Below are 17,964 nucleotides of genomic sequence, written 5' to 3' on the forward strand. Positions count from 1 at the left end.
ATCTGTTGCTTTAAAGGCGCAGTGTGTAGATTTTAGCGGCATCTAGTGGTGAGGTTGTGAATTGCAACCGCCCACCGCTCACTCCTCCCTGTCGAAGCAAGTAGAGAAGCTACGGTGGCCGACGCAGGACAAAAATGTAATCGCCTGACATTTTATTATCATCTGTTGCTTTAAAGGGATAGTTCACCCAAAAATGAAAATTCTGTCATTTACTCACCCTCAAGTTGTTCAAAACCTGAATGAGTTTGTTTGTTCTGCTGAACACAAAAGAAGATATTTTGAAGAATGATTGTAACAAAGCAGATAGAGCAACCATTGACTACCATAGTAGGGGGGAAAATACTATGGTAGTCAATGTTTGCTCTTTCTGCTTTGTTACAATCATTCTTCAAAATATCTTCTTTTGTGTTCAGCAGAACGAAGAAACTCATACAGGTTCGGAACAACTTGAGGGTGAGTAAATGATGACAGAATTTTCATTTTTGGGTGAACTATCCCTTTAAAGGTGCAGTGTGTAGATTTTAGCAGCATCTAGTGGTGAAAGTTATGAAATTGCAACCGCCCACCGCTCCCCCCTGCCTTTCAAAGCAAATAGAAAAGCTACGGTGGGCGACGCAGAACAAAGATGTCGTCGTCTGAGACCGCAGAGAGTGACTAGCACTCTGTAGAGAAGTTTGTCCGTTTAGGGCTACTGTAGAAACATGACGGCGCAAAATGGGGACTTAACTGTGAGGGGACCCGTGGTGTGTGTGTAGATAGAAATGGCTCATTCTAAGGTAATAAATACATAACGGTTCATTGTGTAAAGTCTTTATACACCACTGAAAACCGTTATGTATATTATATTGCATTTCTGTCAATAGATCCTCATAAATACTACACACTGCATCTTTAAACACATGCTGACCAGTTTATCCAGTTGGAAGCACTAAGTTTCGCTGAGCAAATTATGACAATTTAAATTTTTGCCTTTCCCTTAAATTATTGGCCTTTACAAGCACATTGCATCAATTTAATGATTAGAGATTGATTAATCCAGTAATGGTGATTTTTTTTTTCAAAATTGAAACAATTGGACAAGTTTCCAAAACACTCCCCCATCTGTGAGGATGATGATGATTTAGGGCCAGTGAATCACAGGCATCATCTGTCTGGGTTTGTTGAGATGAGACTGGGGCGAGTGTGTGTGGGTGGTGGATCAGTGTGTCAGGAATGAGACAGAAACCTCAAAATTCTTTATACATTTTCATATGCAGTAGTGTAACTCCTTGAGACAGACAAAAAGCAACATAGGCGGAAATATCAGCAATGTTTTGCATGTAAACCACAGAGTTGATATATTTGACACTATTAGCAAGAAACAAGACAGAAACAGAAACATTACAATATAATTTATTGAGGAATTAAAAAATAAATACTCTGTCAATAAAGAGGCCACAGATAGATTTCTAATATTGGAGCCGTAATGCACAAATTCATCATAGCCATTCAACCTTTAAACAGTGAGAATAATATTCTTCCCATGATTCATTTGAATCATTTACATATTGTTGTAACCTCTGAAATCTCCTAAAATATGAGCATTTAGAGTTGATATATTAATATGCACTGCATCGGTACGTAATTAGTGTCAGGGTTTCTCAATAATTTCATAATCCAAAACATGTAAAGGTTTTGCCCGCTGTACATCATAAAGTGTTTATATATTGTGATTGGATGGATTATATGAACACACACCTCATGAACTTCTGTTTAGAACTGAGAAAATGTAATGAAACCTACATCCTACATCCGTAAATTAAGGTTTGGTAATGGATACAGATGCAGTTTCGTTCTCTACACAAAATCAGCACCATTGGCGCTTTTACTGTCAAGTCAAAGTACCCTGACCAAGAATATGAAATGTATTTATAACACGTGGTTTGCTTTAAATTTCATTTGAAACTTTCCACCGAATGTCTTCTAATAGAACGTGAGGTGCATACAAGTGGTAAAATATCGAGCAGGACTAATCAACACAGCGAACCCAACCGCGTGGCTGGCTGATATCCGACCTGAGTTCAACACGGAGACTTGCAGACGTCCGTCATGGATCGTCTTTGGTGTTTGCTGGACTGATGCTTCTGTTACTCAATCCTCTCCTCTCGGACACCTTCTCCTCCGTCTCTATGAGAATATGAACAAAGTTATTTTTATTTAAACTTTAGTCATAACCAGGGTTGGAAGTACAATACAGTATCGAGTGTCAACTGTTAAAAGTCGTTTCGCTTAAATGAGCAAATGGCCTTTGAAAGTGACAGATTCCCATTGAGAACAACAAGCAAGACAAAGTGTGCATTCAGTTGACTGTCTGGATTGTCCTGCGCATGGATGTAAAGAGTTTTCAGGAGTCTACTGGGAGACTAGAATAGGGAAGGGTTTGTATCACTGGGTTTCTTGTTGCATATCTACTTGTGTTATTATTGACTGGACACATTTGTAAGCCCTTTTCTTCATAAATGCAATAAATATATTCATTATAGATTTTAATCTGCAGTGGCATAACATAAAGGTTAATTTATTGAATAATGGAGAATAAAACATTGCATTCAAGTTGAAAATATCGTTGGCACTGATAGCCTGATAGGATCTTTCCCAATCCTGAAACGGGAATCCCTGGTGGCTGTGGCCTCTTTCGGCAGGATAATGCGCCCTGCCACAAAGCAAAAATGGTTCAGGAATGCACACGAGTTTGAGGTGTTGACAAATTCCCCAGATCTCACGCCTGCCTTTACATGCACATGAACTTTAATGACATCCCATTCTTAATCCGCAGGGTTTAATATGGAGTTGGCCCACCCTTTGCAGCTATAACAGCTTCAACTCTTCTGGGAAGGCTTTCCACAAGGTTTAGGAGTGTGTTTATGGGAATCTTTGACCATTCTTCTAGAAGGTCATTTGTGATTGATTCTCTAATTCTCTAATTCATCCCAAAGGTGTTCTATCGGGTTGAGGTCAGGACTCTGTGCAGGCCAGTCAAGTTCCTCCATACCAAACTCGCTCATTTATGTCTTTATGGACCTTGCTTTGTGCAGTCATGTTGGAACAGGAAGGGGCCGTTCCCACAAAGTTGGGAGCATGAAATTGTCCAAAAGGTCTTGGTATGCTGAAGCATTAAGAGTTCCTTTCACTGGAACCAAGGGGCCAAGCCCAACCCCTAAAAACAACCCCACACCACAATCCCCCCACCACCAAACTTTACACTTGGCACAATGCAGTCAGGCAAGTACCGTTCTCCTGGCAACCGCCAACCCCATACTCATACATGCGATTGCCAGACAGAGAAGCATGATTGGTCACTCCAGAGGACACGTCTCCACTGCTCTAGAGTCCACTGGCGGCGTGCTTTACACCACTGCATCCCACGCTTTTCATTGCACTTGGTGATGTAAGGCTTGGATGAGCTGCTCGGCCATGGAAACCCATTCCATGAAGCTCTCTACGCACTGTTCTTGAGCTAATCTGAAGGCCATACGAAGTTTGGAGGTCTGTAGCTATTGACTCTGCAGAAAGTTGGCAAAGTTACAAAGTCTGCGCTCTGTGTGCCTCAGCATGCGCTGACCCCGCTCTTTGATTTTACGTGGCCTACCACTTCATGGCTGAGTTGCTGTTGTTCCCAATTGCTTCCACTTTGTTATAATACCAGTAACAGTTGAGCGTGGAATATTTAGTAGTGAGGAAATTTCACAAATGGACTTATTGCACAGGTGGCAACCTATCACGGTACCACACTTGAATTCACTGAGCTCCTGAGAGCGACCCATTCTTTCACAAATGTTTGTAGAAGCATTTTGAAGTTACATACAAACAAGAAGTTTGAAGATTATATACACCTGTGGCCACGGAAGTGATTGGAACACCTGAATTCAATGATTCGGAGGGGTGTCCCAATACTTTTGGCAATAAAGTGTATTTCTTTTTCAATTACTCATAGAATCCTGAAAAAAATTAACCATGGTTTCCACAGCAATATTAAGCAGCAAAAACAGTTTTCAGCATTGATTATAATAAGAACCATTGTTAATAATTGAGCATCAGATCAGCATATCAGAATCATTTCTGATGGACTGCAGACTGGATAATTATGCTGAAAATTCAGCTTTGATCACAGGAATAAAAGGCTCTATTCAGACAGTTCTTTTAAATTGTAATAATATTTCATAATTATTACTATTTTACTGTATTTTTGATCGATTAAAGGAATAGTTCACCCAAAAATGAAAATTAGCCCATGATTTACTCACCCTTAAAGTCCTCATGAAATCAAAATCGATCTTATTTAATTTGTTAGCCCACATTACAGGTCTTAGGGTGAACAACTAATCCGTGCAAGTTAATACACAGAAAAAAATTGTTTGCCGCGGTAATCTTTAATCAAAATCTGAAAAGTAACTTCCGGTCTTGAATCGCGTTCCCTTTCCGATGACGACTGTGTGACGGCTTGAGTTTGAATATCCTTAAACACTCCCCTCCATCCATTAGTCTGCTATGAGCTAGAGATGGAGAGGAGGAGCGATGAAGTAAAACCCTGCCCTCTATTCAATATTCCGTTTCACTTGGAAATACGTCACAGCATTGAAATAAAGTCAGTTGCAACTTCCGGTTCACTGGGACTTTAAGTCATCCTAGGTGTATGTGACATTCTTCTTTCAGACAAATAAAATCGGAGTTATATTTAAAAAGTCCTGGCTCTTCCAAGTTTTATAATGGCAGTGACTGTTGCTCTGTTTTTGAAGTCCATAAAAAATGCATCAGTCCGTCAAATAATGTGCTCCACACCGCTCTGGGGGTTAATAAAGGCCTTCTGAAGCGAATCGATGTGTTTATGTTGTGTAAGAAGAATATCCATATTTAAAACTGTATAAAGTAAAGTTCCAGCCGATTGCCTTCTGTGGAAAAGTGTTGAAAGTGCCTTCTCGCAATTCAAGATGCGTACGCCACATCTGACGAGTGTACCTGGTAACATAAGCCTTTGAACGGCAGAGGCACTTTCAACACTTTTTCCATAAATTGAATACGGAAGGCGGTCGACCGAAACTTTACTTCATAAAGTTTTAAATATGGATATTCTTCTTACACAAACACATCGATTCGCTTCAGAAGGCCTGTATTAACCCCCCAGAGCCGTGTGGAGCACATTTTGACGGAAAGAAAATGATGGAAATTTTGACGGACATTATTTGCATTTTTTATGGACTTCAAAAACAGCAACAGTCACTGCCATTATAAAGCTTGGAAGAGCCAGGACTTTTTAAATATAACTCTGATTTTATTTGTCTGAAAGAAGAATGTCATATACACCTAGGATGACTTAAGGGTGAGTAAATCATGGGTTAATTTTCATTTTTGGGTGAACTATCCCTTTAAATGCAGCATTGTGAGTCTTCTTTCAAAAAAACATTAACAGTTTTAAATTATTCAAATTTTTTACCACCAGTGTGCATTTAAAAAAACAAAAATAATGATTGTTTTACTTTAATGTAAGGTTAGATAAGGCTTCGAATGAAGACCCATAAAGATGATAAAGAGCAAAGACAAGTGCCACCTACTGGCCTGGCAGCAATACAACGTTTTTAGTCGTTTTCACGGATCCGTGTGAACGGGGATCGTTTTGACAATGTTGTCGTCTGTACGCGAAAATGCAAAGGAAAATCTTATCCGTTTTTAGTGGAGTAAACGTCCCATCGATGTGGGTGACCAAAACATATAAAAGATGAGTTTTCAAATGTATCCAGATTAATGTTGACAGCCTGAACATCACACTTCAGCAGACATTAATATGTTACAGCAATAAAACATTAAAACTCTTATTTTTACGTGAAGGCAGAACAATGCTGAGGAATGTAACTGCAGAATGATTGACAGCGCAATGAAATGAGTAACTTGCATTTTCGCTTGAAGGAGACACAAAAAAAAAGTGATTAAAGCTCATTTTTGGCCACTGAACTGAAGCACTGGTGTGTTTGCTCATTAAGAGAGAGAGAGAGAGAGAGAGAGAGAGAGAGAGAGAGAGAGAGAGAGAGAGAGACTGCATCCTTTCACTGCCCACATGGTTTATTTTTACTCTGTCTCTCTGAGTCAAAGCGACGCCCTTCTCACTCCCTCCTACTCATTCACCCCCTCTTTCTCTCCCATCCATCCATCCATCCGCCCTCCACTCACACATTTTCATAAGCTTTGACGTCAGACAGGGAAGGGGGGCTCCAATTTTTCACCCACACAGTACTTCCTGTGGCCCCCTCCACCCATACACATTTTCTCTTTTATTCTGCAGTCCCTAATGACGACGTCTGACTGAGATGTTTGCCTCTGCAAGAACTTCTCAAATTCGACAATCTCTGATTCATTCCATCCTCAAAGACGAGCAGGATAAGCTAACCAGATCAGCACAATAAATCCATTTGTCACTGTTCTTCTACACAGACTCTTTAAGGTGTATTAGTCTCTTCACTATCATCTGTAGTAAAAATGAATTTTGTTTTGAAAATAAAAAGTTTTATAGATCAAAGTGCAGATAAATGGAGTTCTGTCTCCTAAAAGAAAGAATTGATTCTGAACTGAAACGAATAGTCAGTGATTCCAGTCTCACTTCCTGCTGAATCTACGTACCGGTATGTTTGTAACAGATTTGCATAATGTCAGCCTCTGGTCTTGATTGGCTGGGCAGCGTCTCTTTGCCCCGCCCTCAAACGCTGTAGTTGTATCTGAGACTGGAAGAGTTTGGCTCGTGTTGTTCATGTGGAGAAGACGCAAAGCAAATCCACTTTTATGAGATTGAGACGGTAAAACCCACGCCATCATTAGGCCTACTGTTCGTATCACTGAGTCAAGAGCTGAGATTCAGATAATGAGTGTTCGTTTTCTGACCAATCACAACAGACTGAGCCATCTTTCCAATCAGAGCAGAGCAGGCTCTCAGAAAGGCGGGGTTTAGAGAGACCGAATCCTTGATGGAAGCGTTTCGGACACTGAGAGAAAAGAGCTGATGCTGCAGTGGATATTATGTGAGAATTAAAGTCATTTTTGACCTTGGATGCATGTAAACCTGTTGTAGGAGAGGCCAAAACAAAACTTTTCAAAATAGCATAATAGGTGCACTTTAAAAGATACAACTTTTGATTTTAAAAATGTATTAGTAAATGCTGAGATTCACATTAAGATCAATAAATGATGTAGAAGTATTGTTTATTGTTAGTTCATGTAAACTAATTTAGTTAACTAATGTTAACAATTGAAACTTATTGTAAAGTGTTACCAAAATTTCTAAAAATTATGTTATACAATATACAATCATATAAAAGTATGGTAATACATTATTTTAGGGTTCTCATTATTAACTAATTGATTATTAACATGCATATTACTTGGATATTGGCTGTTTATTAGTACTTATAAAGCACATAATAATGCATCACATAATATTCTATATTCCTTAATCCTACCAAAAACGTTACAAAAACTACCTTACTAACTCTTACTTAACATTAATAAGCAGTAAATTAGGAGTTTATTGAGGCAAAAGTCGTAGTTAATATTGAATATGCTACCAAAAATATTTTTAATTTACTTTATAATGCATTGTGTGATCTCATGAATAATTGTAACCACAGATATAATACATTAATACACTTTTAGAAAGTATAATGCATTGAAACATAACAAACAACACATTTCAGATGTAACAAGGAATCTGTGAATATTATAATGCATTTTAACTTTGGTTACAATAATTTATGAATAGATATAATGCATTATAGTGTACATTATGAATACCTTTATAATGCATTATACATAAAGGCTTTAGTGTTACCCAAAATGCTATGAATGTTAAAATAATGTGCACTACAAACCAGCGTGTTTATGATTATGATAATAAATTAAAATAATTTGATCCGTTTGCAGTATCGAGCAGCATAACAGACAGTTGTTAAACAGCTCAAATAAATGGAAGCAGATGACACACAATCAAGTTACAATGGCCACGCCGATCTCACGTGAAGAATAAGGCGAATAGATCCCTAGGGCTCTGACGTAAATATAAAAGAACCAAAAAAAATTATATACGAGTAAAAATTTCTTAAATTATTGCATCATACATTCATGTTTAATGGGTTCTTTCAATTTTTTCTAATGATGTTGATATGCAGTTTAATTTATATAACATCTAATCAAAACGAAAAATTAACTGAATAAAAAAAAACTAAATCCATAAACTGATTCCTAAAAGGTTCTATATATGAAGCGCCTTTAAAATTCTATAAACAGTGCATCTGGAAAGTATTCACAGCGCTTCACTTTTTCCACATTTTGTTATGCAGCCTTTGTACAGCCTTATTCCAAAATGGATTAAATTCATAATTTTTCTCAAAATTCTACAAACAATACCCCATAATGACAATCTGAAAGTTTGTTTGAAATCTTTGCAAATGTATTAAAAGTATTCACAGTCTTTGCCATGACACTCAAAATTGAGCTCAGGTGCTCCTGTTTCCTCTTATCATCCTTGAGATGTTTCTACAACTTGATTGGAGTCCACCTGTGGGAAATTCAGTGGATTGGGCATGATTTGGAAAGGCACACACCTGTCTATATAAGGTCCCACAGTTAACAGTGCATGTCAGAGCACAATCCAAGCCATGAAGTCCAAGGAATTGTCTGTAGACCTCCAAAACAGGATTGTATCAAGGCACAGCTCTGGGGAAGGATACAGAAATATTTCTGCAGCATTGAAGGTCCCAATGAGCACAGGGGCCTCCATCATCCGTAAATGGAAGAAGTTTGGAACCACCAGGACTCTTTCTAGAGCTGGCCACCCGGCCAAACTGAGCGAGCAGGGGAGAAGGGTCTTGGTCAGGGAGGTGACCAAGAACCTGATGGTCACTCTAACAGAGCTCCAGCATTTCTCTGTAAAGAAAGGAGAACCTTCCAGAAGAACAACCATCTCTGCAGCACTCCACCAATCAGGCCTGTATGGTAGAGTGGCCAGACGGAAGCCACTCCTCAATAAAAGGCACATGACAGCCTGTCTGGAGTTTGGCAAAAGCCACCTGAAAGACTCTCTGACCATGATGAAACAAAGATTGAACTTTTTGGCCTGAATTGCAAGAATCATGTCTGGAAGAAACCAGGCACCGCTCATCACCTGGCCAATACTACCATCCCTACAGTGAAGCATGGTGGGGGCAGCATCATGCTGTGGGGATGTTTTTCAGCGGCAGGAACTGGGAGACTAGTCAGGATCGAGGGAAAGATGAATGCAGCAATGTCCAGAGACATCCTTGATGAAAACCTGCTCCAGAGCACTCTGGACCTCAGACTGGGGAAAAGGTTAATCTTCCAACAGGACAACGAGCCTAAGCACACACCCAAGATAACAAAGGAGTGGCTACAGGACAACTCTGTGAATGTCCTTGAGTGGCCCAGACCCGGTTGAACATCTCTGGAGACATCTTAAAATGGCTGTTCACCGACACTCCCCATCCAACCTGATGGAGATTGAAAGGTCCTGCAAAGAGGAATAGGAGAAACTGCCCAAAATAGGTTGAGGCTGTAATTCACCCTTCGCTGGGAGTTTGATTGACAGGCGATCTGACCAATCATAATCCGGCATTCGCCGAATCCGCCCTTTTTTTGTCTGGCAAAGCAGTACAGAGAATTCGTAGATTAACGTTGGTGGACTTGAACTTGTAAACCGGTGTTTACTGACGTCTTCCCGCAGTTGAAACAACATTCCTTCTGAAGTTCATTCATGTTTATTTGATGAACTAGAAGGAAGAGATTGTTCACAAGCAGCTTTAAAGGATTAGTTCACTTTCAAATAAACTTTTGCTTATAATTTACTCACCCCCTTGTCATCCAAGATATCCGTGTCTTTCTGTCTTCAGTCGAAAAGAAATGAAGATTTTTCATGAAAAGATTTCATGATATTTCTCCATATAATGGAAGTCAATGCCCTCCAAACGGTTCAAGGTCCAAATGAGAGGTTCAGTACAGCTTCAAAAGAGCTTTAAACCACATCAAACGGTACCAGACGATCAATATGGGTCTTATCTAGCGAAACGATCGGTCATTTTTGTTTAAATAAATAAAGTTTAAGTTTTATAAGCACAAATGCTCGCCTTGCTCTGTTCATTGATGCACGCTCGTGACGTCACGTAAAACGCAATTACGTTGAAAAGGTCACGCTAGACGCAGGCGCAAAGACGTTTGAATATGTGGATACGGTCCTCCTTCCGCTCATTTGTAAACACTGACTCAGTACTTCCGCCTGCGTCTAGCGTGACCTTTTCAACGTACGTGACGTCATCACTGAACAGAGCAAGGTGAACATTTGTGCTTATAAAACTTAAACTTTATTTATTTTTAAAAAAATGACAGATCGTTTCGCTAGATAAGACCCTTATTGATCGTCTGGTACCGTTTGATGTGGTTTAAATCCCTTTTGAAGCTGTACTGAACCTCTCATTTGGACCTTGAACCGTTTGGAGGGCATTGACTTCCATTATATGGAGAAATATCCTGAAATCTTTTCATCAAAAATCTTCATTTCTTTTCGACTGAAGACAGAAAGACAAGGATATCTTGGATGACAAGGGGGGGAGTAAATTATAAGCAAAAGTTTATTTGAAAGTGAACTAATCCTTTAAGTGAGGCACTACAGCTATCTGTCACCACACATTAAAGAGACACAATACGGTATTTATTTTGCACATTTCTTTAAAAAATGACAATGTTAGAGTTGAGACTTTGTTTCATATTAAAATTAACCTGCTCTGTCCTGTCTGTCAGTGCGTTGTCAGTAATCTCTCTTTGCTCTGCGATCAGTGCGATGTGTTTTTTACTGCGTGACTCGTGAGAACATGATGAGTGTGGTGGTGTGGGATCACGGCTTGTCGGACATAACAACAGTAACTAAAGGGGGCGGGTCTTTGCGAACGGTCAATTGGTGCCAAAGGTGCTTCAACAAAGTATTGAGAAAAGGCTGTGAATACTTATGTACATGCGATTTATTTCGTTTTTTATTTTGAATACATTTGCAAAGATTGCAAACAACTTCTTTCACGTTGTCATTATGGTGTATTGTTTGTAGAATTTTAAGGAAAATAATTAATTTAATCCATTTTGCAATAAGGCTGTAACATAACACAATGTGGAGAAAAAGTGAAGCGTTGTGAATACTTTCAGGATGCACTATATAACCTTCTCATCTAACAGTGTACATGTACTTACTATTGAGTTAAGTTTTAGGATTAGTTGCATTGCAATTATGCATAATTTACTGTTATTACGTATATGTAACATATCCGTGCTACTAAAAAAATGTAACTGCTTATATACGTTTTACCTGCTGAGGTAGAGAAACAACATCTGACGGTATAAACAGCTCTTTTTTGGCAATTTAAGTGTCAAACTATGATTTGGTAGGTGCATGAAAAGAGTGGTTTATGTTATAAAACATCACAGAATTCACCTGAAATCTGTCTCTTTTCTGACCCTAGGCTGACTTTGCTTGCGTGGTCACGTGACACCATTCTAGCCAATCTGAGGCCCTCATCCATGAGAGTTTGCTGCATGAGCTGGCGACTCCAGGTGATGAGGCCAGTGGTGTCGGTGAGGGGGTGAGGGGATGAGGAGGGGTGCAACTGGGGGCTGATATCTATCAAGACACACAGAATTAGACAAACATGCCTCTCAATCACATGTTACGTTTTCTTTCAGCAATGATGTTTCACCCTGACATGAATATGAACGGACACAAATTTGGGAAATCTTGCATGATCTTTACGTCATCTCAGAGAGGAAAGTAACCCATGTTACGTGTCAAGTAGTCCTGCGTGGCATTTGCACTAAATGCAACAGAATGTGAGACAATGATGGTTTGGGGTTGCATGCCTAGGATTTACTGACAAACACTGCAGAGTCGAAATAATAATAATACAAATAAAAATCCTTACCTTGAGTTAAACTATCTAGACTTTCTCCGGAGAGGCTGTTGTCATCTGCTGTAGATCTGATGTCACCATTGGCTACTGGGTCCTTAGACAGTCTGTCAGAATCTGTGACCTGTAACATGTTAGGATTATGCGTTTTGTAACAGTAGCTGATTTGTTTCCATAGAAAATATTTCCAGTGTTGGGGAAAGTTACTTTTTACTTTGCATTACAATATTGCGTTACTTCCCAAAAAAGCAACAAATTACTTTTTATGTAAAGCAATGTGTTACGTTACTTTTGTGTTACTTTCTATCAGCTGGCTGAGCAACACGTTCTCGCTCCCAACTTATCACATATTGACGCTTGGTCAGGACCCCTCGGCGTCACTTTTCAAAGCGCAGGGCTTTCAATGAGAAACCTTTGGCGTCATACACAGACACGTTGGGCACGGAAATCACCATCACCGAGCACCGATTGCATCATTACGTCAGCTTTGATGGTGAAATGTCATTGGCTCTTGCATGTCTCGTGACCAATTGCGCCATTACATCAGCTTTGATGGTGAAATGGCATTGGCTCTTGTGTGTCTCGTGACCAATTGCGTCATTACATCAGCTTTGATGGTGAAATGGCATTGGCTCTTGTGTGTCTCAAGATTCAAGATTCAAGATTCAAGAGTTTTATTTGTCACATACACAGTTATATACACAATATACAACTGGCAGTGAAATGTAAACAGGTCCGCTCCATGGACAGTGCAAATAACAGTTACAAGAAATTAAAATAGAAATAGAATAAAATTAGAATAAAAAGTATTAACATAAGTAGGATTATAAATAAATCAAGTAAAGATAAAAATTGGAAATAAGATAAAATAAAAATATAAAAAATATGTGGATATGATAAGTGAGATAAACTGTAGACTTAAAAATAAGTGGTTAACATAAAATATATATATATATGTATATATAAAGAAGTATAATGTGCAAGGTTTATTACAGGTTGTTACACAGTAACAATAGGAACGTAAAGTGCAGTGCAATGGCAGTATGTGGATGTTAATGTTTAAACTGGATGTTTATGCGTGTGCGGGGGTGAAGTGAGTCACGTGACTGAGTTCAGGAGTCTGATGGCCTGGGGGAAGAAACTCCTCCTGAGTCTTTCAGTCTTTGCCATCAGGCTACGGAAGCGCTTACCAGATGGCAGCAGGTCTCGTGACCAATTGCGTCATTACATCAGCTTTGATACTGAAATGGCATTGGCTCTTGTGTGTCTCGTGACCAATTGCGTCATTACATCAGCTTTGATGGTGAAATGCCATTGGCTCTTGTGTGTCTTGTGACCGATTGCGTCATTACGTCAGCTTTGATAGTGAAATGTCATTGGCTGTTGTGTGTCTCGTGACCAATTGCGTCATTACATCAGCTTTGATGGTGAAATGACATTGGCTCTTGTGTGTCTTGTGACCGATTGCGTCATTACGTCAGCTTTGATAGTGAAATGTCATTGGCTCTTGTGTGTCTTGTGACCAATTGCGTCATTACATCAGCTTTGATGGTGAAATGGCATTGGCTCTTGTGTGTCTCATGACCGATTGCATCATTACGTCAGCTTTGATGGTGAAATGTGACCACATATGATGTGTTTCAGTATGTTGTGTCATGTATCCTCGACATACCTTCAGCTGTTGATTCATGTTTATTCTTTGAAGCCGCCACTATAACTGACGCGTCACATTAAAGACCGTCAAAACGGCACTTATCGTTTGAATTTCACAATAAAATTGACAGAATATGTTCGTGTGGGAACTCGGATTGAAGTATGTTCCGCGCAAAACAAGCTATTGTTAAAGACTGCATTTGGTACCGTTCGGCACACACGTGCACCGTACCGGAAGCCCAGTACCGAAACGGGTATGAATATGTGTACCGTTACACCCCTAGTAGATGATTTAACAATAAATCATTTATCGGGAGAATTCTCGGGATGTGAAGTTTGTGGCTAGGCGAAGCGTAACTTGAAACTATTTATGGAAATTTCATGAATGTACTGAAAAAATCCATGCCTACTTTTGCGGGTGGGAGCGAGAAGGTAACATATTTTAGTAACACTTTCCATGCTTATAATGAATTAGAGCTCTGTTTATACTTATTTATAAGCAAATATTACTATGTTTTATAAACATATTTATAAAGACTCATTAAGACCTATACTCTATACTGCATTATAAGAGCAGTTATAAGTAATTATAAAAATAATATAAATGTAACTTTAAGTCATGCATTTGCTTTTTCAATGCACATGCTCATAATCAATTATACGCTGATTATTAGTATTAATCAGTCAGTCGTATGGTTCCATGAATATATTTATAAAGATGCAGCCAGCATTGCTATAATGTCATTCATTCATTCATTCATTATTATATACATTATTATAGTTACAATGACATTTTAGTAATTCTGATTTATTTCTGTCAAATAAGTGAATATATTGTTATTAATAGCCGTGTTGTGTTCTTATAAATACTAATTGTGAGTGATAATACAGTTACTAACCTCTATAAATGCATCATTGATGGCTTTAAATGAAAACATAGGATGCAATTTTTCTTTAAGAATCTTCAAATCATGAAGATGTGCTCATTATACATTTTAAAGGTGCAGTGTGTAGTATTTATGAGGATCTTTTGTCAGAAATGCAATATAATATACATAACTATGTTTACAGTGGTGTATAAAGACCATACATAATGAACCGTTATGTATTTATTACTTTAGAATGAGACAATTACCATTCATGACCTCTGATGCAAACATTAGCCATTAAAGACATTGATAACTAATTGGTACAACAAACAAGTGTCTCTGGGACTATTTTATATTTGATCATTAATAAATCAGTGTATAATGAGCAAATGCATGACTTATACGTAATTTAAAAAATAATATAGATGTAACTATAACTGTTCTTATAATGCAGTATAGGTATTTATGAGTCTTTATACATATATTTATAGAATAGCAATACTTAATTATGAATAAGTATGAATGGGGCTATAATTTATTATAAGCATAGGCTTCATAGAAAGTGTTTTTTTGTGTGTGTGAGCGAGACCAGCAGGAGAGAGACTTAAAAATCAGCACACTGAAAAAAATCAACTTGGAAGTTTAAGTTATTTCAACATCAATTATATTAAACTGACTGATGAGCTGAATTATGTATAACTTATAATTAAAAAAAAGTTGGAAATTGCTTTACTTATTTTGACGATTTAAAGCAATGGAAAAACATGTTGTCATAAATTATTGATCATATAATTTATTACAGTGTGCTTAACCCCATGTAAAGCTACAGTAGCTCTCAATCCTTCACTGAGCAATGACTAACTTTAGATCTTTATTTCCATCTCCTATTACTTTTCTTGTCTTTTAATAAATATTTAACCTGAGCATGTTTATAGAAGGCTTATACACCCAAATGCATAAACAGACACATATCTTGATGTACTTACATCAAGCTTGATTCTCTTCTGAGCAGTACAGTCAACAGAGGCAGTACAATCATCTGAGTATGTCCTGAGATGATAATATAACAAACTCAGCTCAGATTCCCAGCTCAGTATTAACAAAAAACACAGTAATGAAGTCAAACACTCATTCTATTCAATATTCAAAGTGCACGTTCTCACACCCAACTTGTCTCATATTGACGCTTGGTCAGGACCCGTTGCCGTCATTTTTGGGCGCACATGGTACTCCATTGATTTCAATGAGAAACCTTTGGCGTCATACACAGACGCATTGGGCATTGTAATGTTATCGTCATGATGAAATTATATATTGGGTTATGATTTTGCCATTATGACATGTTGGAGTGTGATTCTTAATTTAATCAGTCAGCATAACATTACATTTATTTACATTTGTTTTATTTTTTAATTACGCTATTTAGACACATTTGAATATGTAACCCAACCCATCCCTAAACCTACCCATTTGTGTATTCTATGATATACTGTAAAACAGGATATAACAGGCAGAATTTATTCATAAAAGTACAAATATTACAAGCGCTCCCAAGGCCAAACGATTGATTTGTGTGAAGAAAATCCACAAAAGCGATAAGCTTTGATAGTGAAATGTCATTGGCTCTCGTGTGTCTCGTGATCGATCACGCCATTACGTCAGCTTTGATAGTGAAATGTCATTGGCTCTCGTGATCGATCACGTCATTATGTCAGCTTTGATAGTGAAATGTCATTGGCTCTCGTGTGTGTTTTGTGATCGATCACGTCATTACGTCAGCTTTGATAGTGAAATGTCATTGGCTCTGGTGTGTCTTGTGATCGATCACGTCATTACGTCAGCTTTGATAGTGAAATGTCATTGGCTCTCGTGATCGATAATCGTGATCGGCAGGATCATAATTTCAGTGATTAAAACATTAAGATCAACTCTGTTCTTTACATAAAGATATCGTATGACTTTAGAAGACTTGAAATACAACATGTGTTAATACTTTTATACTGTTTTTGGTCAGTTTTTGCAATAAATACCTATGACTGTACTTTTATTTGCCTGTTACGCGTTTCATTTTGTTGAGAATTGGATATGTTTAGGGTAGGAGTGGGGTTAGTTGCTCCAAAATATAAAAGTAGCTTTTAAATATTCATAAAATCATGTCTACTTTTATAAATGCAAAGAACTGCATCTTGATCTGACGCATTGGGCAAACAACTGAAATCAGTGGAGTACCATGTGCGTCGAAAAATGACACTAAAGGGTCACTGTGTGTGTTAAAAAGTGACGCCGAAGGGGTCCTGACCAAGTGTCAATATATGACGAGTTGGGAGTGAGAACGTTTTGCAACAACAAAGAATTTGTCAAAATGGCTATATCTCTATATCTCAAATGTAAAATTGCACAAATCTGTTTTTCCTCTACAAGTTAAAATATTATGTCAGATGTATTTATTAGACTTTTTTCATACATTTTAGTTAGCATGTTATTCTATGTCTTTAAAGGAAATAAATAAATTGGCGAGATTCTGCTCAGCCTAATGCACTGATTTTGTATGTTCTACTACACTATAAATAAGAAAGATTTTTGTGAATTTTCTCCTTCAAACTGAAATTCCAATATCATAATTTTTCTGCTAAATCTGTTGGAGAAACAACTGGACACAAATAACGTCTCGGTTATGTATGTAACCCTCGTTCAGGGAACAGAGACATTACGTTGGCGTCAACGACGTATTGGGATTCCAATACGTCGGTGGCATCGACATAACGTCGAACATGACCGACTGAAAGGGAACTGTAAGGTAAATATTTGAAGGGATAGTTCAATAAAAATTCTGTCATCATTTACTCACCCTCAAGTTGTTCCAAACCTGTATGAGTTGAACAAAACAGAAAATATTTTGAAGAATGTCGGAAAGCAAACAGTTGCAATTGACTTCCATAGTATTTTTTTTTTACATGCTGTGGAAGTCAATGGGGTCCACCAACTGTTCGCTTACCCACATTCGTAAAAATATCTTCTTTTGTGTTCAGCAGAGGAAAGAAACTCATACAAGTTTGGAACATAATGAGGGTGAGTAAATGACAGAATTTTCCTTTTTGGGTGAACTATCCCTTTAAATCTTCAAATTTCTGGTCTCTATCTCAACAGTTCAAATTTGCACTTATGATTTTTTTATTATGTTTTTGCACCCTACGTTCTGAAACGTTTTTTTAAATTATTATTATTATTGGGCTTGTGCCAAGTCAAACACAAACCATGGATTACATATTTCCTACAGCGTTAGATCATCTTCACCAAATTTAGCTCATATCATCTTCAAAGCTATTTGATATAATCAAACCCCTCTCATGTAATGAGTCAAATTCAACAGAAAGCACTCCAGAAATACATGAGGTTATCTTCACAATGCTGCGAGATAATGAAATAAAACTTGGTTTAAGTCATCACAACCAAGACCTGAGCAG

General features: G+C 37.9%; 1 protein-coding gene across 1 annotated transcript in view; it reads right to left on the bottom strand.

Annotated features, from left to right (window-relative positions):
• Window positions 1–1,372: 1,372 nt before the first annotated feature.
• Window positions 1,373–17,964, bottom strand: part of nab2 (NGFI-A binding protein 2 (EGR1 binding protein 2)) — a 30,188-nt gene continuing 13,596 nt past the window's right edge. Inside the window, exons 4-7 of the mRNA XM_079844692.1 lie at window positions 15,487–15,550; window positions 11,994–12,102; window positions 11,510–11,695; window positions 1,373–2,166 (exon numbers count right to left, since the gene is read on the bottom strand). Of these exons, the coding sequence (XP_079700818.1) occupies window positions 2,087–2,166; window positions 11,510–11,695; window positions 11,994–12,102; window positions 15,487–15,550 (439 nt within the window). The 3' untranslated portion in view covers window positions 1,373–2,086. The remainder of the gene's footprint in view (window positions 2,167–11,509; window positions 11,696–11,993; window positions 12,103–15,486; window positions 15,551–17,964) is intronic.

Source organism: Gobio gobio (genome assembly GCF_949357685.1).
Source record: "Gobio gobio genome assembly, chromosome: 19".
NCBI classification, from domain to species: domain Eukaryota; kingdom Metazoa; phylum Chordata; class Actinopteri; order Cypriniformes; family Gobionidae; genus Gobio; species Gobio gobio.